General features: G+C 43.1%; 1 protein-coding gene across 2 annotated transcripts in view; it reads right to left on the bottom strand.

Moving 5' to 3' along the window:
- Positions 1–27230, bottom strand: part of SV2B (synaptic vesicle glycoprotein 2B) — a 67725-nt gene that overhangs the window by 15868 nt on the left and 24627 nt on the right. For both annotated transcript variants that reach the window (XM_014944747.1, XM_014944748.1), the window contains 5 exons: positions 16121–17010; positions 4238–4418; positions 3459–3610; positions 1471–1604; positions 624–713 (listed from right to left, as the gene is read on the bottom strand). In XM_014944747.1, coding sequence (XP_014800233.1) covers positions 624–713; positions 1471–1604; positions 3459–3610; positions 4238–4418; positions 16121–16637 — 1074 coding nt within the window. In that variant the 5' untranslated portion in view covers positions 16638–17010. The remainder of the gene's footprint in view (positions 1–623; positions 714–1470; positions 1605–3458; positions 3611–4237; positions 4419–16120; positions 17011–27230) is intronic.

Genomic DNA, 27230 nt, shown 5'->3' with positions numbered 1-27230 from the left:
GCTGTTTCCTGGCCAGCTCACTGGGAGTTTACCACTGAATTATAGTAATTTGCAACTAACCCCAGCATAAACCTTTTACCTGATTTTACTATTAACAAAGTCTACTGGTGTGACCTTTTTCACAACAAGCAGCAGACTAATGAGTAATAGCCACTCATCCCACTTTCCCTTGGAGAGATTAAAGATTGGGTATGGAGCAGGTGGAGTTTAGGAAGCTCATTAGAAGGTACGTGAAGTTTAATCAGAGTTTGATTAGAAGCCAGAATGGAGAAAGGAGTGACTCAGATCTCCCACATGACTAATATCTCTCTTATTTGGTTTTAGTCTGTTACACCAGACGAATTAAGCATGTCTCTAATTGGCAAATCACTGGTTTATATGCTGCAGACTAACACCAGGAATGAAGAGTACTCACTGCAAATCACAGGATTGACTAATTCTTGAAAAAACAGACTGGCATCCAACTTTAATGCATAACATGTATCTCAGAGTCCTTTTTCTGGTTGCTGGGGGAGGTCATGTTGAAAGTGTCCCAAGGAGGAATAAACTGGTACTGTGCTGCACAAAGGATGGTATGTCCAACCATTTTTTTTTTTACACACTAACGACTTTTTAAAACTCACCGTAAACACCCTCTCTGGCTCGCCCTTGGCCCGCATGTTAGTGTCATGAACTTGCTTGAGGATCATCCAGGCTTCATCATGTTTACCAATCTGAAAACAGCAAAAAAAAAAAAAGAAAATAAATTTTGCAGTTCCCAGCTCTGTAATTTACAAAGCATAGAGAGAAGCCAATTCTAGAGGTTCAGTATAGAGAAGCACACATAAAGCATTGACTGCATTAAATGCAAATAGCTGAAAGCGTGGTTGTGTTCACAGGGTGCAGCATCTCTGTGCTGGGGAAAGGAGTTACCCTAAAACTGTCTGAGGCAGGAGAGGAATCAGGAACAGTGTTTTAAAACCAGATGAAAGAAGAGGAGATGAATGAGGAAACTTGGGCTCTAATCCCACCTCTGCTAAAATCTTGCAGGGTTAATTTGAGCTAGGTATCTCTGCATTTCACATCTGTGAAATGGGAATAAAGAATACCTGCATAAGAGCTCAGAGATTTATGTATTTTACTCAGTAAAATTTACTCTGTCCTTTGCTCTTCCACCAGGATTCAGAAGTTACATGTCCAAACTCTGTTTTCAAAATGCCTTTGTTGGACTTATAAAATTCCCAGCGCTCACCACCTTTTTTCTGTACCACATTTGGCAGTGAAACACCAGCCATCGTTGATTGACCTCGTAGTCTGTAGTCTTTGGGGTTTAAGCAATCTGTGGAGCTAGCGTAGACATGTAGGAGTGGTTTTGCCTCTGAGCTTGTGCTATATGTGTTTGATGGGACAAAGACAGACAGACAGTGAGGCATTAGGGACCAGATATCCTCCGCTAACATCAGACTGCAACGTTCAGATGAATCATCTTACCTCCAGCAAAAAACGCGGACTTTCAGGCATGAATTTCAGTGCCACCAGGGAGGCAATACAGGGCAGAGAGCAGACAAGCACAAAGACTCTCCAGCTGTGGAAGTGGTACTTGGTTCCCATACTGAACCCCCAGCCTGGAAACAGCAAGACCCAAAAAAGTAAAAATACTGACCAGGCATTCTGAGTTTTTCTTTCCTAAAGCAGCTCTGTATGACACAGGGACAGGTTGAAAGTTTGCTATTCTTAGTAATGTTGGCTCTTAGAGACCCAATAGCACGCTCAGGAGGTAACAGCAAGTGAGTTCATGTTCACTGCAGAAAATGGAACATTCTTGCTCAGGCTCTGCCTTTTAAAAACCTTCTTTTATCTTTGAGTTTAGAAGTCATCTAGCGATAAGAATAGCTCCATGCAGCTGTAGGCGAGTAAGGCTGGGAAAGGGTAGAGGAATCAGAGCCATAATTTATTGCTGCTCAGTAATGTTACAAAAAGTTTACAAAGGTTAAATCTTCTCTGATCTGAGAGACACATTAGGGATGGCTCCTTTCCATCTCGTACATCACACGTGTATTTCACATTTTATGGAAGCGAGCTAGGAGAGCAAGTTTATTTCTTTCCAGACCTACAAAACCTGAGCTGGGATTCAAACTTAGAAAAATCAAGATCCTAATCCTGCATTTGAGATTTCCCCCTCTCCTGTATTTTTCCTGATGCCTTACCAGGTCAGGTGCTCCCCTGCTAGGGACTAGAAAGTACAGCATCATTCTTACATTGCTCCAGTTACTTTCCCTAGGCTCAAATCTCAGAAGGAATGTTTAATTCGTTTTTTTTTCTATAAACATTTTTATTCACATAATAAGAAAATAATCAAGCAATGGTTTTTGCAGAGGCCTCATCTGAATCAGTCACGGTGTTCTACTCATTTCCCAAAGTTCCAAAATAGTAGGTGGAACATGGGAAAACAAAAAGAGAAGCTATAAAAACACAACATCAAAAAGTCATCTGAAAAGTAAATGTAATGTAAATATATAAGGGCTTTATAAAGTAAATGTAATTGCAGATAATACAATTATTTCAACCTGAGACCACTATGCAGTGAGTTTGCCTATTTGTTCCAGCAGCCTCTGTCACATCAATCAAAAGCAGGAACATTTCTTTATACTGAGTGTACTTTAAATATGGTAAAAATGGATTGATAGATAGGTACATGTTAGTGTTTTTCTTCATGGTCTTTATGGTCTGCCCTACTTTCCTCCAACAGGATTTTGCAAACAGCTGGTGTCACTGAATACTGGGGGAATTAATCTTTTCCAGTAGATATTTGTTTCTGATGTTGTCCTAGGATATGCACACGAGTTACAAGGAATACCATGTGACATGCAGATTTTTGCTCCCCAGAGCAAGGATAGGTTTCAGAGTCCACCGATCTGCCTTTTCTCTCCGTTTTCCAGCTCTGGGCAGGGAATCTATTCCACTCCTCAAACCAGTTAGGTGAAATCAGATGTGACTCCATCCCATCACATGCTGGGGAGATGTGTTGCCAGATACACAGCCCCAAGAGTGCTGACACTCAGCTAAGGAAAATAATGTGTGCTGTCTTCACTGCTATTATTCATGGACCCCAGTAATTCTCTGACTAAAGTTACTTATTTTTGATAACTGGATCAGCTCTTGCAATATAATCTCAGTCCAGTTTTCCCTGAATGCCCTGACATTTAGATTAAGAGCCCAGGCTCTGGCAGCATAATTCAAGGGGTGTATTTGAAGCTTTTGATGAAAAGCAGCCCCGATCGGTCCTATTTACAGCCTTAGTATCAGTCAATCAATCATGCAGTCAATTTATCCGACCTTTCGTGTGCACTTCAGGTGTCTATTATTTTTGGTGTTGTTTATGCTGGGATGTGTAAGGACTGACTAACACTACCCGTGGGGGCTGTTGGGGTAGTGCAGGAATGTGGTCTTGTCAAAAGTTAAAAGCACGAAGCAATTACCGTAATGTGGGATGATGCTCCAAGCCATTGCTGAAGCAAAAATGCCACCAATCATCCAGAACATGCAAAGCCAGCTCAGGTGTTCCCCTCTCTTCTCACGAGATAGGAATTCAGAGAAATAGGCAAACACGATGGGGAGGGATCCCCCAATACTGAGGAGAAAAAACAGCACATGGGAAGAATAATTGTCATCTTCAATGTTTTTGTAGTTAGGATTGCATACATAAAAAGATAAAGTCACACTCATAGACCTGCTGCACAAAGGTGAGACTTGTTGGAAAAAAGCAAATCTCTCTTTGGCTGGACTGGTGTTAGACATCAAAGATAAACAAGATCCTCCTCATGCTCTGAAAGCTGAATTTCCTGTACAGTTTATATAACATCTTCCCTGTTGTTATTTTGTGATCACTCATTTCGGGGAAGCACACTACGAGCAGGCAATGGGGACCGCTGAGGTTCTCATTGGAGGCCCTGGTAGCAAGGGTTGGAAAATGAGGTGGGCATTTATCAGTCTCACTCATCTTTCTGCACAATTTGGGCAGTACCAGAAGGGTGTCAATGAGCAAACTTTCTTACTGTTAACACTTTAAAGGTCAAGAGTAAGGTAATGGAAACACACACGCTAAACGGCAGCACCGTCCCAGCTCGGTACCAGAGATGTGTCCCTGGAGCAGCCCTCCTTCTCCCACCCCACACACCCAAGCTGCCAAGCTGTGACGGGACTCCTCCAGGACACAGGATGGATTCCACCCATCCGAGGGTATCCTTGAGTTACCCACCCGAGGCCGCAGATAAGGCGGCAGAAGAGGAAGAATCCATATCCCTGGACGAAGGAGGAGAGGAACGAGAAGGCAGCATTGATTGTAAGTGATATGATGAGGCATTGCTTTCTTCCCAGTTTATCAGCGAGGCCGCCCAGCATGACAGCCCCCACCATCATTCCTAAGTAGACTATCAAGCCTAGAGTAGAGACAGAGAGACAGTGAGTTTGGTTACTGGTACAAAAATTATGCAACGTAGAACCAGATTTTAAAGCACCCATATGGCAGCTGATGTCAACCAGGTATACTATGCAATAGAGATACCCTCATCCCCCCTGAATTAGCTATCTCAGGTGCCAGAAACTCTATCCATTGGTGAAACCTAGTTTCCTTATCTTCTGCCCATGAGTTTGCATCGCTCACTACTGCATTGCTTTGTGCAATACAGTCATACCCTCATTTGACCAGACCCACATCTTTATTTCCCAACCTCACTGCTCACATATCCCCTGCACGTAAGCAATGGCCAGGCATAAGCAGCTTAGGATACACGTGTCCTAGCTATGTGCCACCAACAATATAACAGAAGTCTGATGTCTTAACTCTGCTAACCCTCGAGCGCAATGGGACTGAGGATGTGTAGGGAAGAGGCTCTCTCTGGCTGCTGTTTGTACTCAGAAAGCTGTGAGAGCAGAGAGACTGCTAAAGCAGAGCTAAATCTCTTTGCAGGTTACCTATCCTACCCATGGTTCCTCTGCAGTCTGTCATCTCTTTCACTCTCTGCTTTTCCTAGCTTTATCTGAGAGGATCAGTCTGTTACTGAGACTGACCTTGCGTAGAACAGCTACTTCCTTCGCTACTGAGCCAAGATCTGGCACCTAACTAAAGGATAACTTACAGAAAAGAGTACAGTTTTGATCTCAGAATTTCAGTAGAAGGCAGAACCTACTGCTCATTTTCAGAGTTTGCACTAGAGAGCTGGCACTCTGATGTCGTTAAGAAAAATGGGTTCCGTTTTTTAACTTGACTTCATTAGATCTTCTACCATGGGGTTCTCAAAAGACAGTTTCAGTAAATATGTTTAGTGCCAGGCTGAATAGAAGAGAAGGGTTTCTTCTCTAAATAAGCTCCCTGTCCCCAGCTCGCTATGCGCTTGCAACTCTGGCCTGGAAAACATGGCAGTTGTCCTTGACTCTTCTATTGACAATGCCACTAGAAGGGCCACCTATTATATTGCCTTTTCCTTTATCTGGATATCAGCGTAAATAGCACTAATTAATAATGCTTACAGGTCCAGATTTTTTTTCTTAATCTACTTTCCAGCTGTAGATACTCAGTGAGTAAGAATATCACCAGGAATAACCACAAGCTATGGTTCTTTTGCTGGCAAAATTCCTGTCGAGGCCTGAAGGGGTTATGATATGAAAGGACAGCAGGATTAGATATTAAGCATTTAAAATCTAACAGCAATCAGTGCTGGAGGGCTGGAAACATTGATCAGCTAGATGAAAATTATTTGCACTGCTGTTAAGGAATAACATCTGGGAATTGATCAGTCTAGTAACTGGCAGCACACAGACCAGGTCTTTGAAGGCTTTATTGGCCCCTGGGCTTCAAATTTTTATTTTAGGCTTGGCTGTGAACAAATCTGTTCATTCATTCGAGCCAGGAAACATGTAAGGATGGAAGGGATCAGGCAGGAGCATATGTCTCCAAGATTCCTCTGAAAAAGCCCAGATGAGGCAAGAGCACAAGGAGAGAGACTATGCTCCTAAAGTTCTCCTGAGATTCACAGTGAAAAAGACAAAGACCTTCATGCTTTGTCCACTTGCTCTGTGTGGCTGAAGCTGCCTTTGCCTTAGCACTACAGGACCAAAACCACTTGGTGTCCAGGTGGCATTACAGCATGCTCTGATGACTCTGCCAGCTGCTAACATAGAAGGGCTTGGGGCAACACATCCAAACATGCCACTACTGCATTGGCAACTCCTCACCTACTAACCCACAAATGTCTCAGAGCTGTCTACTGAAAGCTACTGGTCCACAGAGTAGGAGCAGCGTCATCATTACTATATTTCAGAAGAAAGTGGTGGCAATCACTGTGTTTCCTGGAGAGGGGCAAGAGGCTGTTCCCAGAACACCTCCTATATCATCTCAGACACCATGGGCAGGATTATAGTCTACACCTATACACTGCACAGTCCTGCTGTTGAGATCCTGCTGGGGATTTGTTCATGGCTGGATGTGATCCAGAGGAGCTGAACTATGTCAGGATGGAGGAATATCTGCTAGCCAAAAAGCAGAACTTGCAGTGCAGGGGATTCTTGAAGAAAATAATTATGGTTGGAGATGCTTGGAGGCGGGGGGCATGTCAGGTCCAAGACCTGGCTGAGCAGGGGTTGAAAGAAATACCGTAACTCAAGAAAAGCATCAGTGTTCCCTGCATCCCTGGTCCCCAGTGAAGGCAACTGATGCAGAGCAAGTAAGTACATTGTCTTAATGGGAAACATTCCTATTTGCTGGCTGAAGAAATGCAGCTAAAAGAAACATTTTTCAGGCATGACTGAAGAATATCCCTTTGGAGGGTTAATCCTCACCTAGAACCAAGTGTTGACTTCTCTTGAGAGCCAACATCTTCCCCAGGACCTGTTCTGTCAAAGACATCACTTGGGAAACAAGGTGACAATGAATTTTTTTGCAATTCGTTAACATTTAAACACGACCATCAATTTGATGGCTGAAGGCTGCTCTATGCCATCCAGCAAAGCTGGCTAAGGACTAATGCAGAGTTATTTGGCAGCTGACTCTGTCTTTCGGTTGTGAATGCCTACACATGATTTGAAATGCATTACTAAATTAAAAGCTATGCAGCAGGGAGCCACTGCAGCATTTGAAGGATGCTTGTCTCACGTTGATCAGAAGTGGAAATTTTTGGACTTCTGAAATCTCCCCCATTCCATAGCAGAGCAGTGGGGTCACCCCTCTGTGAATGGTTCTTTCTTTTCTATCCACACGATATCTAATGGGCAATCAGGATTTTGTGTGTTCAAGGCAAAAAAAATCTGTTCTTGCCTCTTAACAGCCTTTGCACCACAACCATGGGATAGGATTTTGATAGCACTCTCCCCCATTCCATAGCAGAGCAGTGGGGTTGCATCTCTGTGAATGGTTCTTTCTTTTCTATGCACACAATGTCTAATGGGCAATCAGGATTTTGTGTGTTAAAGGCAAAAAAATCTGTTCTAAACAGCCTTTGCATCACAACCATGGGATAGGATTTTGCTAGCACAATTGAATCATAGAATGGTTTGGGCTGGAAGAGACCTTAAAGATTATCAAGTTCCAACCCCCTGCCATGGTCAGGGACACCTCCCACTAGACGAGGTTGTTCAAAACCCCGTCCAACCTGGCCTTGAACACCTCCAGGGATGGTGTAGCTACAGCTTCTCTGGACAACCTGTTCCAGCGTCTCACCACTCTCACAGTAAAGAATTTCTTCCTAATATCTAATCTAAATCTTCCCTCCTTCAGTTTAATACCATTACCTCTCATCCTATCACTATACTCCCCGATAAAGAGTCCCTCCCCATCTCTCCTGTAGGCCCCCTTTAGGTATTGGAAGGCCACTATAAGGTGTCCCTGCTGTAAGGTCCCTCCACCATAAGCATGTAGCTCTGTGCAATCAATACCCACTCTGCCTGCCCTACCCTCCTCTCCCAAGCTGTCCTGGTGAGGTGATCTGAAGGTGCATAAAGGTTTCAGATACTGATCTGCAGCAGAGAGGGAAGATACACACTCAGCTGGGAATCTGGGATCTTTTTCTCTACTGGCTTTGGTCTCCAGCTTCTTCGCTGAAGCGCAAATTACAAGGGAGAGCTGAGGTAAAAAACTGTTTCAGTCCAAAATCTTTCTGAAGGAGGAATCTTAATGCAGCGCTGGAAGGCTTAATGCTTTTACCCTGGCTCCTGAGCTACATTTAATGGAGCAGCTCTGATTGCAGCCAGCAGACGGAAGCGATGATGCTCCCCGTATCTGCTCACTGGTGTGTCGCAGCCACCCATCTGAGTGAGCCCTGCCAGCACCGCACCAGGGGCTCATGGCACAGCCCAGCCCACCCCACCAGACCCTGACGAGGAAGAAAAAACGATCTGCCAGAGTTTGCCAGAGTTCATTTTTTCTCTCTTTTTTTTCTTTTTTTCTTCTTTTTTTTTTGTTTTGCATTGGTTTGTAAATCCCTGGATGGCAGATGTTCATCCAAATCCTCTTAATAACAGAAAATGTCCCAGGTCTGGAGGAGGCGGAGGAGGTCGTTACTGTTTTCTAGATGATTTATTTTATCTAGGTGACTTATTGCAGCCGAGTATGCTGTCGGCAGCAGGGCAGCCAGCTCTCTGGACAGGGCAATGGTGGGCTCGGCATGGGACGTGGCAGTGTGTGAAACTGGGTATCAAGAAGTGGAGCGGAGCTGCTTTTGTGGGCAAACCTCTGCAGATTCTGCCTGAGGAGCCCAAACTTGTGATGGAAGGGAAAATTATCTCTCTGCAACACAGCATCCATGTGGCTTTAATTGGTTCTCGTACGTGATAAACCAATGGGTGCATTGTCCCTGAGAAATTTAAAACAATGAAAATCTGTGGTGAAGGAAACCTCAGGGACAACCAGAGACTGACTGCTTGGCCAGCTTCTGAAGAGAAGGGTCCCTGGTATAGAAATGTTTGCTTCAAGGCTCGAACAAAATCAGCAGGACACTTTGTTATGATAGAGAGGTCTCTTTTGGGAAGACTGCATGTCCTGGCCAATATCATTAAACCTTTTAGGGTAGCTGCTATAAAACACTCTGTCATCTGATGGAGCTTGGGACCCAAGGTGCAGAACAGCAAACATCAGGCTTTGCAGATTGTTGTGTCCTGGGTTAACAACAAGGTGGCAGGGACCCAGGGAGGAGTGGAATAGTTACTCATACAGTCTCCAAGAGGGAGAGACAGTCTTCTGGAGAACATAGTGATGGTCGTTACCTCTGAAAGAGATCCAGCTCCTATCAAAGCAATTTGAATTTTAAGGGGAATTAGACCAAGAAAAGCGATCACTAAACGGTATTTCTTTTGCTGTTTTACTTCTGCCCACCAAATATTCTACAAAACACCGTTACAATGGTCCGTACCAGAAACTGGACTTCAAACCTCAGCTTTAAACCCTGCAGACTTAGACTGTGCTAAGAGGGTTCGGCTTCCAACCACATTCCATTAACACATGCAGTGGTTAGGTGAAGTGTTAAGGGCAACTCTGAATAAGCTATTATTTGCAAACTATTCCACGAGTAATGGAGTATAAAAAAACGCCTGTGGGAAAGTCTACAATAGCCTCCCATAAAATTGGTGGAAAATCAAAGAGCAGAAATTCTAAGAATAAATTTCAGGTTATGACTCATTCAATGCTGAAGTTATAAGGAAAATATGTGACCACTGACTGGGCTTATTCCCACTAGAAAAGAGGTAACATATACAGCCTTTTCACACTGAGAAATTTATTAGCCTTTATCAAAGTTGTGTTCCATGTTAGACGGGAATTGTGGACTTAAAAGCTGAAGTTCCAGGAATAAGGCAGATGCAGTACATGGCTATGTGTGTGCTAAACTGTCTTTTTACTATTTCAATATGTTTAGAAGTAAGTGTTTCAGAAAGAAAAAAAAAAATCGAAGATTTACCTAAATATCCATCACAAGCATGAATTTCCTTCATTGATAGTCTAAAAAATGAGGCATATCTGAAAATAATCCCTTTCAACTCAGAAAAAGGACTTGTGGACAAAAGGGAAAATTTGAGCAGAAAAAAACCCAGTCCAATGGGAAGAATTAGTCCCGGACCACTTGGAGCTGTCAGGAGGGTGAGGAGGCTACCTGGGTCCAGGTGCAGGGTTGTCTCACCTCTGCTAACTGGTCTGCATGGAGCCAGTAACCACAGGAAGGTGGAAGCTCCTACCTGCCTTCAAGGCCCAGGCCACTACCTGTACAGCCCTAAGGCAAAAAAGAAGACATTTGAAGGGGGAAAGCATTTGGACAACAGAAAATTATTAGAACCTCATATATCTTGCAAAACAAACTGTAATAAAAACAAAATCCAAACACCCCTACCAGTGTAGCATCTGTTATACACAGATGCATTTTATGGACACTAACAAAATTTTGTGAGTCAGGTCTGGACAATTTGGGAGATGGATGAGGCAAGGCACAGGATCTGATTGCGCATAAGTAATTTAAAGAGAGGAATAAGCCAATAGTTGCCTTGACTGTCTTATGCTCTAGTGATGGTCAACGAGTCCCAGAACAGGGGATGGTCTCAGCAGAGGATGAATTGAGAGCTGGATGGCCATTTTTCCTTTTCTTCCTGAAATTTCTTATCTGCTTTTTCTTGTAGACTTATTAGTGTTTTCCCCATTTATCTCCTTGACCTTGTAAATAGAAATCAAACACAAGGTAGTCTCGTTGCACTTGCCTTGTTGATTAAGTACCAGCAGAGAGACTTCATCTACAGCTAGTGTCTCTGCCACTGGGAGACGGATCACCCATGTGAAAGGCAGGTTTCCATTTTTGGGGATCTGGGGGTGGATATGGGGCAAATCTGGCTGTGGAGATGGAGGGGATTCTGCACGTTCAAGCCAAAGGTGGATGGATGTGTGAATCCACGAGCGCTTTGACGCAGCAGCGGGGAGGCAACGCACACCGAACCCTTGGGCGAGCGCTGCCAGCACGGCGTGGGTGGCTGTTTACACTCAGCCAGCTTCACAGTTCCTCCACGGGACTTGTCCATCACTACAATATTCATGGGACCATCTGGTTCCCCCCACCCAGCCCCTCTGCTGAAGGAAAGTTTTCAGAAAGAGGAAGCCAAACAAATCCTTTGCCGTTAAACAAAAACCTGTTCGTGCTGGCTCTTGTCAGATGAAATCCCCGCAGTGTTTATAAATGGGGACACAGCCATCCCCATATTGGAGCTGCACAAGGCAGGGGGTCTTCCCAAATCACAAAAACACCTCTCCTCCCCTAACGTGTCCCTGTGACTCAGGCTGATGATGCTTCTTGGGTTGCGGGAGCGTTTATGCCCAAGAGCAAATTTGCAGCCAGGAATTTGTGCCTGGTGGTGGGGACACGGACATGGGCAGGTCTCACCAGAGTCTAGTTGGTCGATGTGTTGGGGATCCATGTCTGTGGAGGTGCAAAACAGGCAGCCACGAGCCACGGCAGAGCAAGGGAGCCACAGCTGGGCTCGTCTGCACTTATCCAGAAAAAAAAAGAAAATAAAGAAGTGGAGAAAAGCCACTGAGCTCTGCCCAAGGGGATTAGGATTTACTGTCATATCAGGTGAATTCAGGTCAATGAGAAGCTGAGGCCAGATTTTATCTCAGCTGATAATAAAACATCCTCTTCACACAACTAAAAGCAGGGATATTGTCACACATCCTATTTAACCTGACTCACACAGCCGAGCTTGAATTGCTACATAATTGCATAATTACTAATACAATCTTTTTTTCTATTTTTTTTATCTAAGACTATGAGACTAGGAGTCTGTAAGATGATATCCTCCTTAAAATATTATTATTAAATTGTAAAAAAGAAAGGGGAGCTGTGTGCCTGAAAGACCAAATTTATTCTCAGCATCAGTGTGGCTGTTTTGCAGTTACGGGCAAAGCCCTTAACAATTTTCTTGTCTCAGTTTGCTGAGGTGTGAAATGATGATAACGCAACTGCAGCTCTGGGGATCTGAGAAGCTTCAACTCTGCCTTGAGTTTTTGATACACAAGGATGTGAAAAAGTCTAAAACATGACTATGACACCATCTTTTATTCTGGTACACTTACTGCTCTACACTCGCAAATACACTTAGTCCTCTGAGAGGTGATTAAAAGCACTTGAAGATAGAAATTTATATGATATTTCTCCAAATAATGATACTGTGTACTTTTCAGCAAATACGTAAATAGAAAATTTATGACTCTTCATATGATTATCCTTAGCAAATAAAAAAATATTCTGTTTCTGACAGGATGCATTATACTGAAAAGGAATGTTATGTTTCAGTAAATTTAATAAATTCATTTTTATTACGACTACTACTGGAGAAAGCTCAGCAAAGCAGATTTATCAAATGAATATGTAAAAATAATGTTGTCACAAGTTACCAAACTTACTCTTAACAACTAGTGTTAAACATGGATAAAATCAAACTGCTGAAATATATACAGTGGTTTGTTCCTTTTTTTTTTTTTTTTAATACCCCTGAAATCAACTTAGCATTTTGCATAACAGAAGACTCCAAATAAGTGTTTTGTCCCACTAGGACATTATCCCGCTAGGATATTTAGGGCTAAAATAGCTGTTAATTTGCATCTGATGGTGAGATGTTTATTTTCAGAATAAAATGTAAACGTTTTCTAAGATGTGTCATTTTCATTTCACACATTTCATGAAACACTGTGGGCATCTGTTTATTTGTATTTTTTGCATAATTTGGCCATAATTTGCTTGATATTTTTCCATGCTTGCTTTCCGAGGGAGGAAAAATATGCAATATAAAGAGTATTTAATGCAAAATGTCCTGTTAGCAAAAGCTGAATTTCACTAAATTGGTCTTTAGGGGACATCTATTTTAGCTCTCTTATTTGTCCCTTCCTGTTTCTGGAAGAGTTTGATTATTTACCTGATTTATTTCCCATTTTTTTCCCTCCTGACTTTGCTTGTTATGGCTGAGACCTTCTCGTGTGTTTAAATGTTAGCAGCTGCCTGGAAGCAACCCTGACTCCACCTGGGATAACTTGATTATGTTTCCTTAGCAAAAAATGCTTTGAGGCAAAAGGTTGCTTGGGAATGAACACGAGCTTGTCTGTAGACACCTTTTGGCACATGGGAGCAAGGTAAGGGGCAGTAACACATATGGATGATGACCCCCGCATCCCTGAAGGCTCATGATAATTTGAGGGAAAGCTGTGCTTTCTCTAACGAGCCCTCTGCTCATTCTGTGCAGACACACTCTTACAAGATTGCCACAGCACGTTAGGCAGAAATTGAGGCAGAGAACTCTTTGATTGCCAACCGTTATTGCACGAAGTCAACCTATAAGTGTCATTGAACCCTGAGCATTAACAAGATCGATTTGCAATAACACAATCCATGCACTGTCCTGGGAATGGAAACCCCCAGGGAAATGAGCACGTGTTGAAGCCTCTGAGCTTTGTTAGGAGATCGCTTTTTCTAGTTACTAGCGGATGGGTGCTGAAGCTAATCCAGGGTTCTGAGGAAGATTATGTTCTTGTTTCCATCAATAGTACTTCCCCAGCCTTTTCCTTCAGGAGCTGGTATCTGACTGTCCTTATCATGCCACGTACCCACAGCCGCCCAGAAAAGGGACAAAGCCCTCTTGCAGGGGCAGTACTTGGGACACCAGGCTGTGCTGGAGGCAGGTATGCACCCAAACCTGGTCTCCCTGCACTGCCCTTAGCCTGGCAGAAAGCTCTCCTCCTCCTTTCCAGACCCACAGATCTGCACTCTGCTCCTCTTATGCCCTCCATGCCTGCTCCAGCTTCCCCACACCCTCACTTCTTGATGCCCTGGGGTATTCATCGTTCGTATTAGTGCACAGCTCTGCAATCTAAAGCTTTCTAAGCCAAGTTTAATTAATTTTCACAAAGGATCATCTCACAAGCCTCAGATCCAAGAGGAAATCTACAGTCGAGAGATACTCAGCAGACACCAAAATGTGCTTAACAAATAAGATGGATTGAATCGGAGACATCATGTACAATACCAATCAGTAGCAACTGAGCTCTACCATAAATATCCGCGTTCCTCTCCGCCTCAAACTAAGAAGAATCAGCTTTTCTTGGGTTTAGGAAAAAATTTTTCCCCTCATATTTAAGCCATAAAATAGTGTGAATACAAGCTTTGAGAGCAGATCCCCTGGACAAAGGACAGAGCAAATTGTTGTACAAAAAGAGGTTCTCAAAAGTTGTCTCTAAAAGGGGGCAGGAAAGGCCCTTTTAAAGAAGAGTGTTCTTCCCTTAATTAGCAATTCCAGATTGGTTTGGTTAATGCACAGGAGCCTGGAGCTGGGGTTGGATACAGAGCCAAATGTCTCCTTGCTTATTCACAGCTTATCAGAACACCCTGAACTTTCAGCCTTGCAAATACTGAGCTGCAAAAAGCAGAACAAACTCTCTCAGGAGATTTCTTGTTCATTTTTACCTGTGGTTGAGCCAGAAATACTTCAAAGATAGATTTTCCTGTGACATTTGAAGTTTTCTGACTCGGGTGCCTGCCAGAGCTTGAGCTCTATGGAGATAGATATTTATGGGGTCAGAATTTCAGAAGATTTCAACTTTCATACAGTCACCAAAATAAATGACCTGCTTTTCATGAAAGGTCTCATCGCTGGAAAGGCACATGGTGTCCCATAGGGAGCTGGTGAATTCAGAAGTCCCTTTGAAATCAGGATCCAATTGTGAAGGATTTGCTTTTATATAGCTGACCTGAGATATTCTGAGCTAGAATTTTAAAGTGGCTTGTGAAGCAAAAAAATGTAGCAAACTCTTTAAGGCAAACTGTTTAAATTTTTAGTAAAAAAACTAGCTAACTATGGAAATAAACACCTTCAAGTTCAGAGAGGAAAAAAGAAGAAACAAAAGAGAAAAGTGTCTAGGACAGCAGTACACCAAGATGAGAGGTTTATATAAGGATAATGATCTCTTGCCTTTTTCACATGAAAATAATGCAAATAGGATGGAGTCAAGGGCTGGGATCTAATCCAAAATCTGCATTTCCCTTGTATCAGTCAGGGCTTCTGGGTCAGAATGTTTGAACTGCAAGCCCTGATGATTCCCCTACAACCCCAGTACATGTCCGTCCAGACACACTATCCCCCTCCTAAAGCAGTTCTTCCAAGAGCTACTTTATTTTCCTTCCAGTACTGTTGCATGGCTGGCTCTCACTACAGGCCGTGCTGGATGCTTTCCTGATTCTTAGAGATGTGGGAGACTTTGCCGACTTTGGCTTACAATGTCCAAGGGAAAAAATTGTTCATCCAAACCCTTCCACCCAGTCTCACTCGCAATAACTAAGCCTTTGTATTTTGACCACAGGGAGGTGTTGATGGTGATGCAAAAGGGATGTTGCCAGTAGCCTCAGACTTTAATCCCCACGCAGCACATTAACTGCATTCCACAGACCTAAGAAGAAACCCCCATCTGCTGCTTCTGACCCAGTACATATTAGCAAACTGCTCTGGCTGAGAAGTTCATGTGCAGAAGGAACAGATGCACAGCTGATCTGCCAGCTGGAACTTGGGGCTAAAGAAAAGGGGAACACGGGAAAAGTGGAAACCTTTGGAGAGCATGGCAGCATCAGGAACCACAATGCAACAGCAAAAAGATCCAGAGCAAATAGACCCCTGTCTTTTAGAGCTGTCATATTTGGATGGTACTGCATTGTGGACTTCTCATTACAATTTAGTTTCCAAAAGGATTGAAATCTGAGTCACTAAGTCCTCAAGTAGGAGAAGCCACCTTTAATCTTTCACTTCTTTGTCCCTGAGCATCCCTATGAGTTTCGCCCTGTGGACCTGCTGACTGCAAATTACCTTGTTCAGATCCAGCCTGCAGTGACCGGGACTGGAGACACAGCACGTTCATAACGTGGGACTAGATGTGGTGCAATTCTGTTGCTTTTGAGTAGCTGCCTTCTCAGCACCATGCAAACCCCTTTTGAGACTTGTCCACCCAGCCATGACTGTGCATGACATACAACACAAAAGGAGAGTCATCTGAAGACCCTGAAAATCAGCTGGTCACTAGAAAAAGATGTTCCAGCTACTGTCTACTGCATTAGAAGAGCTGTTCACGAGTGACACTTACCTAGCATCCCTTTGTTCGAACTGGATAAGCACATATCCTTCTCAGCACTGGGAAGAACAAATCCAACCACAAACACCTCCACCCCATCTGCCATCAGTGCCAAACCTAAAACAAAGAAGAGGGTCCACTGGAAGCGTCCGTGGCCACACTCCTCAATGATGTTCTCGTACTGGTGGGCAAGCTGCTCCTCGTCCTCCATCCTCTCTGCCATAAGGTCAGCACGGTCTCTGTACTCATCATCCACAGCAGGACCTCGCTTCTTCTGCTTTTCTTTAATGTCATCTGGGTGCGGGATCCCTTGGTACTCCCCCTCATAGACCTCATCATCTTCATCATGGCCTTCTGTAACATCGCTCTGGGCATCTTCTTCATGAGCAGGCTCATCCCCACCACGGTAGTAGCCATCATTGGGTGCATACCCTTCATAGTTACCATCTTGGTACCTGTAGTCATCCGAGACTTGGTTTGTTGCCCTGCCCCCTTGGTAGAGGTTTGTGTTTCTATATCCATCATCCATTCTGAATGGAGATTTCTAAATGCTATAGATCACTGTGTGTAGATACTCTAGTAGATGTATTGATTTCTGCAATTTCTGGTGTTGGTTACTTGAACATATCTACTCTGTTCTTTGGAACTGATGGGATACACAGCTTCCCAGGCTCAGAAGAAGAATGACTATATAAAGTTTCTTTCTGACAGAGTCTCACACAGTTTCTGATAACGCTTCAGTTTTCAGCTGTCATTTGTGACTTGCTGGCTTCTTCTGAGCTTCGGGTGGGAAGAGCTGCTGTCTGGTGAACAGCAAGGGAAGAACAAGTTGCACAGCCAGGGAGCTAGGAGGATTTGACAGGTTTTTCCTGTGGATTCATTGTGATGCTGAAGGTCATGTCCTGAGAAAGAGGAAACAGTAGCAATGAGACAGCAAGCATGCACGTGTTGAGTTTAACACCCAACATTTTGAATATGCGCTTTTCCATTGCAAAAAAAATGGTAACAGAATGAGGAATTATTTTGCATCGTTGAAACCCAAAGCCTCAGAACAAAAAAGAGCACTGAAAATTACCAAGTTAAGTGGGAACCTAAAGCAGAATGTAAAGTAATGCGTGGTCCTAGTTTCTGTCGTTCCCAGGAGTCCTGCCTCCCACATGTGGTACTGGTTTCTACAGGGAGCAGAACAGTACCAGGCTGCCTTGCTGGAACAGAGCTCTCAGGTTGCGAAATATGTTTCTGTCCCTCTACCCAGAGCACACTCATCCCTGGTATCTACAACTGGCAAACATCACAATGACACAAAATATGAGCTTGGTTCTCTTTTTCATCCAGATCCCAAACTTAATTTCATTTAACGGCTTCTTTTTTCCCCTAGTGTCTCTCCATCTGTATGACAGATGTACAGCTAAAACGCAGTGTCTGCCAAAATAAAGTCACCGAAAGTCACACCAAGCTCTGTTCTTCCCATATCAAACCGTCATCGGAGGAGGATTTTCACAGAGAGCAAAAAACAAAGCTAATATGGAATCCCTGCTCTCTGCAGGGAAAACCAAGGGAAGCCAAGTCACATCTAAACACATTCTCGTTTTGGACACCTGATTTCCATTATTTTTGAAGCAGTTTTCAGCCAGCTGGCTCTCCCGCGTGCTGCATTTGTGGCAGCACACAGCTGTGGACAAGGAGCTTGGAAGGAGACTCACGTGGGAAACCCAGTCGAGTCACGCCTGAGGAGCCAGCACAGCGTAGGCACACACAAAACGTGGACTTTGCTTTAAGCTTTGAGCTGCTTGCCTAAATCAAGTGTAAATGAACAACAAGAGGACATGGGCAGGCACACATCTGTACATATGTAGGCGTTGGTACCTACACAGTCAGTCAACCTATAGAAGTGTGCACAAATGCACACATTGTAAATAACAGTGTTACCTCTGTGTTTGGGGATTTTAATTGGCAGACAGTATGGATTTAAAACACATGCTTCTAAAACGGCTTCAGAGGAGAAATTCAGTAGAAGCGCTCTCACTAAATGCTCTGAAGGGCATCATCCTCCTGCAAATCCTGTGATGCCCAAATGTTCAGTGTATGGAAAGCGCAGAGGCTTGGCTTCTCCGCGTGGAATCACGGCCATGCCTTGCTGTGCTGTTCATGGGAGCTGCTCCAAAAAATTTCATAATAGCTTCCCCTGCATTTCTGTTTAGCTACCTATATATTTATGGCATATAATTACAACATGGCCTCTGCAGGCCCTGCCAGAGCATCTTCCTTTTCTCTGACCCCTCTGCCGTTCGTCACTGTATTCAACGTGTTTCCTCTTCCCTTTCTTTATGCTGAATCACACAATGCATTTTACATGAAGTTAAAAAAGCAGCAGGGCGTTTTTCCAGGGCTGAAAAAGAGCAATCGATAAAGTTTAAAAAAAAAATATTAAAAATCCCAAGTGCATTTTGATCAGGTTAGAAAGATCAGGAGAGTACAGCGCAGGTAGCAGTAAAGAGAAGCATTTGCATCCCCAGTGGAGGTGTTAATGTGCAGGGGAGTTAAACCATATGACAGCCATCAGAAGCACTTAACTGGGTTTTACTGCTCTTGTTTCAATGCTGGACTGCCACCTCTAATGGTTAAAAAATCTAAGAGCACTTCTGAGTCTCAGAACCTTCCAGTCTTGAAGTAACTTTCTCGATTACACAAAGATTTGTGTCATGACTGAACATCATGTTCTCCAAGGCAGTAAAAATGTAGTTCCACAGAGACACATTTTCTTTTGACAAGAAGAGGAAAGAGCTTTTTTTTTTTTTTTTTTAAAAAAAAAAAAGGAAAAAGAACAATATGTGCTAAGGAACATTAGACCTTGTTTTGGAAGTTTTTAAACATCATGTGTTGGCAGGTTCTCTTTCAAAGCACCTCAGATGTCAGAGCAGGAAGCACAGTGACCTCACCGTATTTGTCCCTTTCTGGTTGCTACAAAAGTGGACTGAAAACTCGTTTTAGGAAATGAAATAATAATAATACTAATGACCAGTAACAGAAGTGATCAGATTCTGGGTCCCCATAGACCTTACCCCTAGCCTTACACCTACTTTTTCAAAATGTGAAAGCAAGTTCTTGAAGACCAAACACTGGGAATCTTTTTGTTCTCTATTAAAAAGCTGTTAAGGCTGGAAGCTGGGCTCTTTGCCTCCTGCAATAACTGGAACAAAGAAGATCACAAACTTCAAAAAGACTGGTTGAAGCATCTGTGCTCTTTCACTGATACACAGAGATTCTTATTTACTATCTGAGATCACTTACATCTTGGGCAGCTTAGGATATTAATGGCAGGAGCTGACAAGTCCCATAGACCAGTGACAGCCACCTGTGTCTGGAGGAAGGTGTAATTCAGAGAAAACATAGTGGCAAATAACAGTCACTGGGTTCCCATTCAGTGTGTAGGATGGCTATTTTCTGGGATCACCCTAGGAGAAGAGGCAGTACCCAGAGGGAGGCTGTAACTTAGGACTCTTGAATGCTTTACTTCGATACTTTACACGACTTGCTTCCTTTCCTTATCACCTATGCACAGGCTGATTCACTCTAGACTTGATTCTTTAACACCCTTTCACTCAAGCTGAGCAGCATTTACTCATATTAACAGCCCCATTTAGCATTTAGATGCTAAATCATGACATCTCATAAAGATTGCAGGCTTGGGTTGCTATAATTACACTTCAGTGATGCATGAGAGCTTGAGAAAAATATACACATTACATCGAGCCTATTACAACCTTGGGCCCTTTTAAACTGACAGCTACCCTTCCGAGATGTGCAAGTGAGGTTTAAACACACGACAAATGTAAGGCTCCATCAGACAGAGTCTGTCGGGGAGGCAGGAAAGTCTCCCCAAAGAGGCTCAGCTTTGGACACAACAAACTGAAGTACCTGGGAATACAGTTCCTTTTTTCACTTGTAATTCTCCATAGCACAGTACTTATTTCTCAGTACATTGCCTTGCTTTTTCTTCCCCTCTAAGTAATTTTTGCACTATAGCTTTTCCTCTATATTCTGCTTGATATTCACCATAATCTTATTTCCACACCAAACAGTCTATCTCATTGGTTATCCTGGTGCCAGCAAGCATCCTTCACTTAGTCCTGTGTCTTGCACACTCTAATTTATTTAAGAGCAACTCTTTAATACACTCTATTCACCTTGCAGTTTTCTTGCACTCCTTAGCTCTGTAGTCAGCTCAGATGTTGCATACTTAACCAGGAATTCAGTCATTTGAGCTCTGCAACTTAAAATAGTAACCTGAAGTCTTGGATACACTCACAATAGAAATGGTATCTGCTGTAGGAAAAGGGACCTTTACGAAGAGCAGCTTAACATCTGTGTTTGCCCCTGTGAAAGAGCATATAAGGGAGGTGCCTAGTCTGCCCAGGTGATGAACTGTGGGCTGAAAGGGCAGCAGAGCTTGGAGGGGATGTAGGTAAGGGTGAGTTTCTTGTACCTGGCACTAAATGAAGAGAGTAGAGGACTCCAGGGCTTGTTAGAGCTGAGCTCTATCACAGAGCAGACATTACAGCAAATTAGCGAGCAGGGTAGTCAGTGGTGTGTGTGTGTGATTTCTTGTGAAATATATTGAATCTCAGGGCATGAGAGAGTTTCTGGAAGAGTAAAGAGGGTAGGGCTGTTGCTTTGTGGGAGCCAGAGCTGAAGGGAGCCGTGGGTGCACGTATGTATGTATGTGTCTATGCAGTGGGGGAGAGACAAGGAGAGGAGCTGAAATCAAGATCCTTCTCTTTGCCTTTGCATGCTTAGAAAAGGGAAGCTCTCAAAGTCAACAGCTGAAGGGAGAGGTTATATGAAAGCTAAGGATAAGGACCAGTACAGGGACACTCTAAAAATGCTTTCAAGGGATCTTTAGCATTCACCAGAATAATCCCTGTAAAACAGATGGCAGAGCAGTTTAATATTCTGCCTGAAGGACAACTCCTCTAGCAAAACATCCTCATGCCAAGAGCTGCTTTCTGCTGGCAGCACTGGGAAGATGCTCAGACCTTACAGTGACCATAAGGACACTCTGCAGTCACAAAGCTGACTGTAAAAAGAAATCCTGAAAGGAAACTCCTTGCTGAGAGGAGAAAGGAAATGCTGCAGATATGTTTTTGTGAAGTTCCAATCTCAGACTCTTAATGAGGATGCAATTAATGGATCCCTTTGTACACGTGAAGGACCACATTTTTGAGATGCTTAACTTACAGCTCTGAGGGGAGTAATATCCAGGATTTCAGGTGGCTGGCAATAGCACAAATATTATGAGACAGACTGAGTATTGTAGCAAAGTTTGATCACCGAGGTGAAGTGCCTTGGACACAGCCCTGTGCTACAGGCTGAGCATCCCTGGGTCTGACCCTTGGCTTCTTGGCATTTTTGAGTCTTTCCCAACTGCTCATGGGAACAGCCCAGCCTTCCTCTGGTGCGAATTGCAGATCAGAATATGATAGAGGGCAACTTCTGCTCCCAGAAGCCTAAATAAACCAGAAATTGCTCCTTGCTTCACAGCTGAGGCCCAGGAAAAGCAAGTGGTCTGCCCAGAGCCCTTGTCAGATTTTCACTGAACTCCTGTAGTCTTGCCTTTTCTTTTTTTTTAAACCAAGAAAGTTACTGTTTTCCTTCAGGAGACTTTTAAAACTTTCCCCTCTTTCCAACCAGTATAAATAATAAAAAAAAAATGTTCTAAAACATTCATTAGCAATTCCATGTTTTCAAATGAGGTCCATTAAAAATATTTCATCTTATACTGTAAAAGGTTGCCCTTTCCATTGGCATAAAAAAAATCAGGTGCATGGAGAGTTATCTCAAACTGAAAAACAAACATTTAACTTAAGAAATGCCAGCATGTCAGCTGCTTGATCCATGTTTTATTAGAAACATGTTGAAACTTTTTCTTTTCTCCTGAAAAATTCACATTTTGAGAAACTGTCATTTTCTTGTCAACAAAAGTTGCATCAGAAGCTCTCTGGTTTACTTTCATGGATATAATATTTTATCAGGTATGCCTTTAAGAAGGCAATATAGAGAAATATAATACAGGAACAATAATCCTGCCAGTATATGCATATGACTAAAAGTATCTGACCTCTGTGCTGTGAGGCAGAAAAGGGCTTTTCTTCCACAAGGCTCTGATTATTCTTTTTTTGCTAACATTAACATTGCTGCTGCAGCCACAAGATTCAACATCCAGAAGAGAGCTGAGCAGTATCATCATTTTCCTGGACAGATGGCAAGGCTGGGTTCTTGGCAAGGATCCTGCAAAGGGAAAAGCAGTGAGATCTGGATAGAATATATATGTGAGTGAAGCTAGAAAAAGGAAATGAGGGGGCATCTAATGCAGAGAGGTGGAAACCAAGTGAAATCAGAAGTCAAGGAGGAGGGACAGAGATTAATGGTCCAAATTGTGCTCAGAATAAAGGGGGAAATGGCCAGCAAAGGATGGAAGCCCTGACATATTATTGATCCACAAACTGTGGAAAAAAAATACACCTACTGCTTAGTAATAACAGCAGCTCTCACCTTCGTATCTAAGGATTATAAACCCATCTCAGGCTGCCTCTGTTAGAGCTCAGCCTTAATCCTTACTAATTCTTGCTTGACTTTTTGCAACTCTGTTTCGCTGCCAAAATAATAAACAGACAGGGAGAAGAGTCTCAGAGCACAGGATCCTGAAACACTTTTGGAAGAGAGGGGCTGTAGAGAACATCACTTGTTCAAGAAAAATCCTTCACTTCTATTTAAGGGAGTGGTTGTATCAAAATAGGTCAGACCTCTTGCAGGTTTTCAGCAGTCACTTTCCTTACTTTGCCTTTTCATCAAATATCCTAATCACTTGGTGCTGATGAGAAATGAGTCCCTGGGGAATTTTCAGTCATGTCAGCTCCAGATACAACTTCTTACGTCTCATTCAGAAAAATCGAGGCATGTATATGAATTTTCCTAATCAGTGGTATGGTAGCTGGAAGCAAAAAGGAGCTACTTTGCCACCGAAGACACCATGATTATATGTGTGGCCATGTTGACAGACGATTTTCAGGCACAAAGTTATGTGTTAATGGCTACAACAATCAACTATGGCTGCACATACTTACAGGAGACTAACTGGGTCTGCACAACAAGATATTTAAAAATCAAAGTGTGTAGCAGGGCCTACCTTAAAAAGAGTTTGCTTTGAACTCTGGATAAAGAGGTGTCTTTTGTTGTGGCTTCAGAGGAGAGCGCTGCATTATGTGAAAACTAAGGATAAAAACAAGTTTCTCCTGAGACTTTTTTTTACTATTAAGAAGTTATTTGGTACATATGTAACACAGGTTCGAAAACTCTCCATGGAGCTTATTAAGTAAGTTATCTGTGCCATAGATTCTGTATTAGTGGCTGTGAGTGAAAAGCAGAACCAAGATATTTGAAAGTCTTTGATTGAAATTATCTGCTTCATAGGACTGGCTTTCAGCAGTACAGATGGCACCAAATGATTGCTCCCCTGCAGCACAGGTAGGACACATAGGGTAAAAGCCCTCTGTTCAGTGTAAAAATCATTGATTTTCCCTAAGATGCTGCTGGGGTGTCTGGGACAGGACTCATTTATTCACTTTGCCCACGCTGTAGATTGGAAGAAGATTGGTGCTGATGCAGCCCTGGTATGTTCAGAAATGCAAGGAAAACAGAGCTGAGGCAATTTAGTGTGCTACCAGCAGATCAGATTAATTATTTATCAGAGAAAGCATTTTAGTTTAAAATTCTCTGCTACAGAGTCTATTGAACTTAAGTTGTTTTACTGTTTCTGGATAATCTCTATCGATCTGTGGTGGTTTTTATGCATTTGTGTGTAGGTGTGTACTGTGTATATTTTGTTCCACCACGGTAAAATGTCTACTGTGGAATGTGGTCCTGGAGCTCTGCATTACTTTGCTACAGCAATAAAATTTTTCTGTGAAGAGAAGATATAATGCTTGAAGATGAGGCTTTTACAATAGCTCGTGAATTTGGGGGCAGAGCTGGACGTGGTAGGAAAACAAATAGTTCAGTTGTGCTTGATTGAATTATCCTGATGTTAAGTAAAAATCTGGCTGTACCACTCTAATGCCATGACATTTTTTCACACCGTCCCATCCTGAGTGCACTGGGGGAGATTTCTAATTTCCAGCACATCGGGCACCAAAATGCCATTGCCTTATGTGGTGGGGACTTTCACAGTGAAGTGGCTGTGGGCTGAACTTAACTTGTAATCCACCATGCTATGTTATGAACTAAGGGACAGAAAGTCCCCCAGATTGTTAAAGGGAGATTATATCTTAAAGCCTGATACTCTGTTGCTGCAGATGCTTTAAAGGTCATATCCAAGACAGTATGTGCTGCAGAAAGCTGGCACAGTGAATGTGTAGCAGATGAGACAAGGAACAAGCATCAGTCAAGCAGAACAAACAGCTTTTCTGAAGTTAAGGACGCAGAGCAGCAAGTTGGGTGTTCGTGAGATACAGAAAGGAATGTTTAGCAGTAGGAGTTGGAAGGCAATGGTTTAGCAGCACAGAGCTATATAAGGAGGGACAGACTACATACACATTAGGATTCCAGAGAAAGGCCATAAAAGGTCAATTTGACAAGACGAATATGGATAATGAGTTGAGACAGATGGTGTAAGAGTATGGTAGCTAATAAATAATGAACAGACTTGCTTCAAGGAGCAAAAGCAGAGAGAAATCACAGCTGAGAGCTTAGTCAGAAGGGAGGTGATGAAGGGGAAAAGAACAAAACTATGGAGGATGGGGGAGAATCACAGCAGGACTGGTGGGAAAAGAGTGTCTGGTTTCAAGTGCCAGAGTTTTGTGGAGATGATAATTTACCCAAAAGACAACTTAGAAATGCATATGTCTGAACTGGAATTTGGCCATCTTAATGAAATTAACAATCTTTTAGCTGAGAAAATATTTATGGTTTCTAAACCTTTCCTAGATAACTGTTCCCCTTTCTCCTCCTCTCCCGTTATCACAGTACCTAAGCATCCTACAGGGCTCACAGCTTCCATGCAAAGCTGGGAAAAGGTCTTAGTTTTGTTTTGCACATCGTGACTCGAGGAAGAGAGAGACTAAATCTTCATGTGAGCATTGAAATGGGAATTCTGTGCACTGTCCCCCATATTCCCATGGCCCCTGTAGACCAGCAAGCTAAGGCCTCCTTCCAGCCTTCACTCCAGCTATCTTTGACATGATGACCAAGATAAAAGTGGGCGTTGCTGCCCCACAAACCTCTTCCAAATGCAGAGCTGAGGCACAAACCCTGACCTGGATACCAAGGAATACTCCAAGATGTCCCGATGTAGATGCAAATTAAGAAGCTTTCCCAAGATCACCTGAGGAAGTCTTATCAGTGCCAAACACCCAGCCCATGTTTCTGTTTTCTCCTTGTCTTTTTAAATATTATAGGGAGTCAGAGTCTTTAAGGCTTTACTGCTTATTAATAGACCAACTTCCCTATCAGCATTGCACCTGGCAGCATAAACCAATAGGTAATTTATTGTTGACTCGGAAACAACAGTGCCCTAGTGCCCTCTGATGAGTTTGAGCATTTCTATGTGTTTGCCCTTGGACATTTTATTAGGTCTGACCTTACCAGGCTTGGAGGCCCTAACAGGCTCCCAGAGATGAGTGTAAGCAATAACCTTGGAGATAAACTGCCTGCAATTCAGCAGATTCTGCCTGTCAGAGAGCAAACACGCCTGATTAACTACGAACTGCTTAGCTTATTGGCAAAGATGTGCCTCTAGCTACAAAGGGGACTTTTATTTCATCACACGTGCAATCTGTGTTATTAAATAACGAGCCACTTAATTAACTAATTCATTAATACATGGCTGTGATGAATAGATTTGTTCCAGTGACAGAGTCATGAAAGCAGACACAAACCTGAGTGATTTCTGAATACTGCTCTCTTTCAGAAGGGATTTTATTTGAGCAAGTATCATTATTAAATACCTCATTCTTTCTCCTGTCTCTAGCTAATTGTGTCGAGGTCTGCTGTGTCTCTTCCCCCTCCTAGTGCCTCCTGCTCTTGTTCTTCCCTCTTTTCTGCTTTGCCAAAGCCTGAAACTCCTTTGGCTCCATGCATTGAAGGTGTCTTCACTGTGTTGTGACACAAAATCACTCTTTGCCCAGAGTTACCACGCTGCTGTAGCCAGGGTGCAATGTCTCATCTCCTATCTCAAATGGGAAATGATTGCAGCGTTTCAGATAGTTATTGTCTGGGATCACATTTCCATTGCTCAGAGACCGGCAAAACTCTGACAAATCATTTAATGCACCTCACAGCAGCCCTTGCAGGGCTATTGCCTCCTGTTTTCCATCATGGTATGGGAGTGTGTTATGAAAGGGATCTAGCAGAGACATTTCCACAGGCTGAGAGATCTCCCTGCAGGGAACTGTTCCTGCTGTCGGGAGCAGCTCTTTCCCAGCCCAGGATGCTCAGGCGTCAGTCTCTAGAGACAGTTGCTTGCCAGCTCCGGTGGAGTGTACCAAGGTACCAGCCATGCCAGAATTCGGGCTCATTCCAAAAAATCCCCTGTGCTGCAGCCTGTCGCAGTCACAGCCCACCTTATGCTTCCATCATGCTCTTTACTAAGTTTGTTACTTGCGTTTCCCTCGGGGGCTGCTCAGCGATCGAGTTCAAGGAGCATGGTTATTACAATGCTAAGACTGAGAGGAAATAAGAGGGGTGATTCTCAAACTAAATTAAGCCTCTTTCTTTTTTGTGGGAGCCCTCCAACACGGTTGTTTTGTGGCCACAAGAGCTTTCAAAATTGCAAATTCACTGTTCATTATGCACCTTGCCTGTGGAGAAATACAAGTGCAAGCAGCAGCAGATTTAAAGAGATGTTTGCTCCGAGACTCCTTTCAAGGTTATTTAGCAGGGAAAATACCAGAGAAATTGCTTTTGCCCCATCCATTTCCATAGCGTTTTGATTAGTTTGACCATTTTTTGTATATGAAACACTACTGAACTTTGTAGCATCCCCGATCATTCCACAGATTCCATTATCTGGTTATCAAATGCACTATGTGTATCACATATATCACTGCAGCACAAAGAAAGCATGCCC

Source organism: Calidris pugnax, unplaced genomic scaffold (genome assembly GCF_001431845.1).
Source record: "Calidris pugnax isolate Ruff unplaced genomic scaffold, ASM143184v1 scaffold70, whole genome shotgun sequence".
Classification (NCBI taxonomy): domain Eukaryota; kingdom Metazoa; phylum Chordata; class Aves; order Charadriiformes; family Scolopacidae; genus Calidris; species Calidris pugnax.
This window is presented reverse-complemented; position numbering and strand designations above follow the sequence as displayed.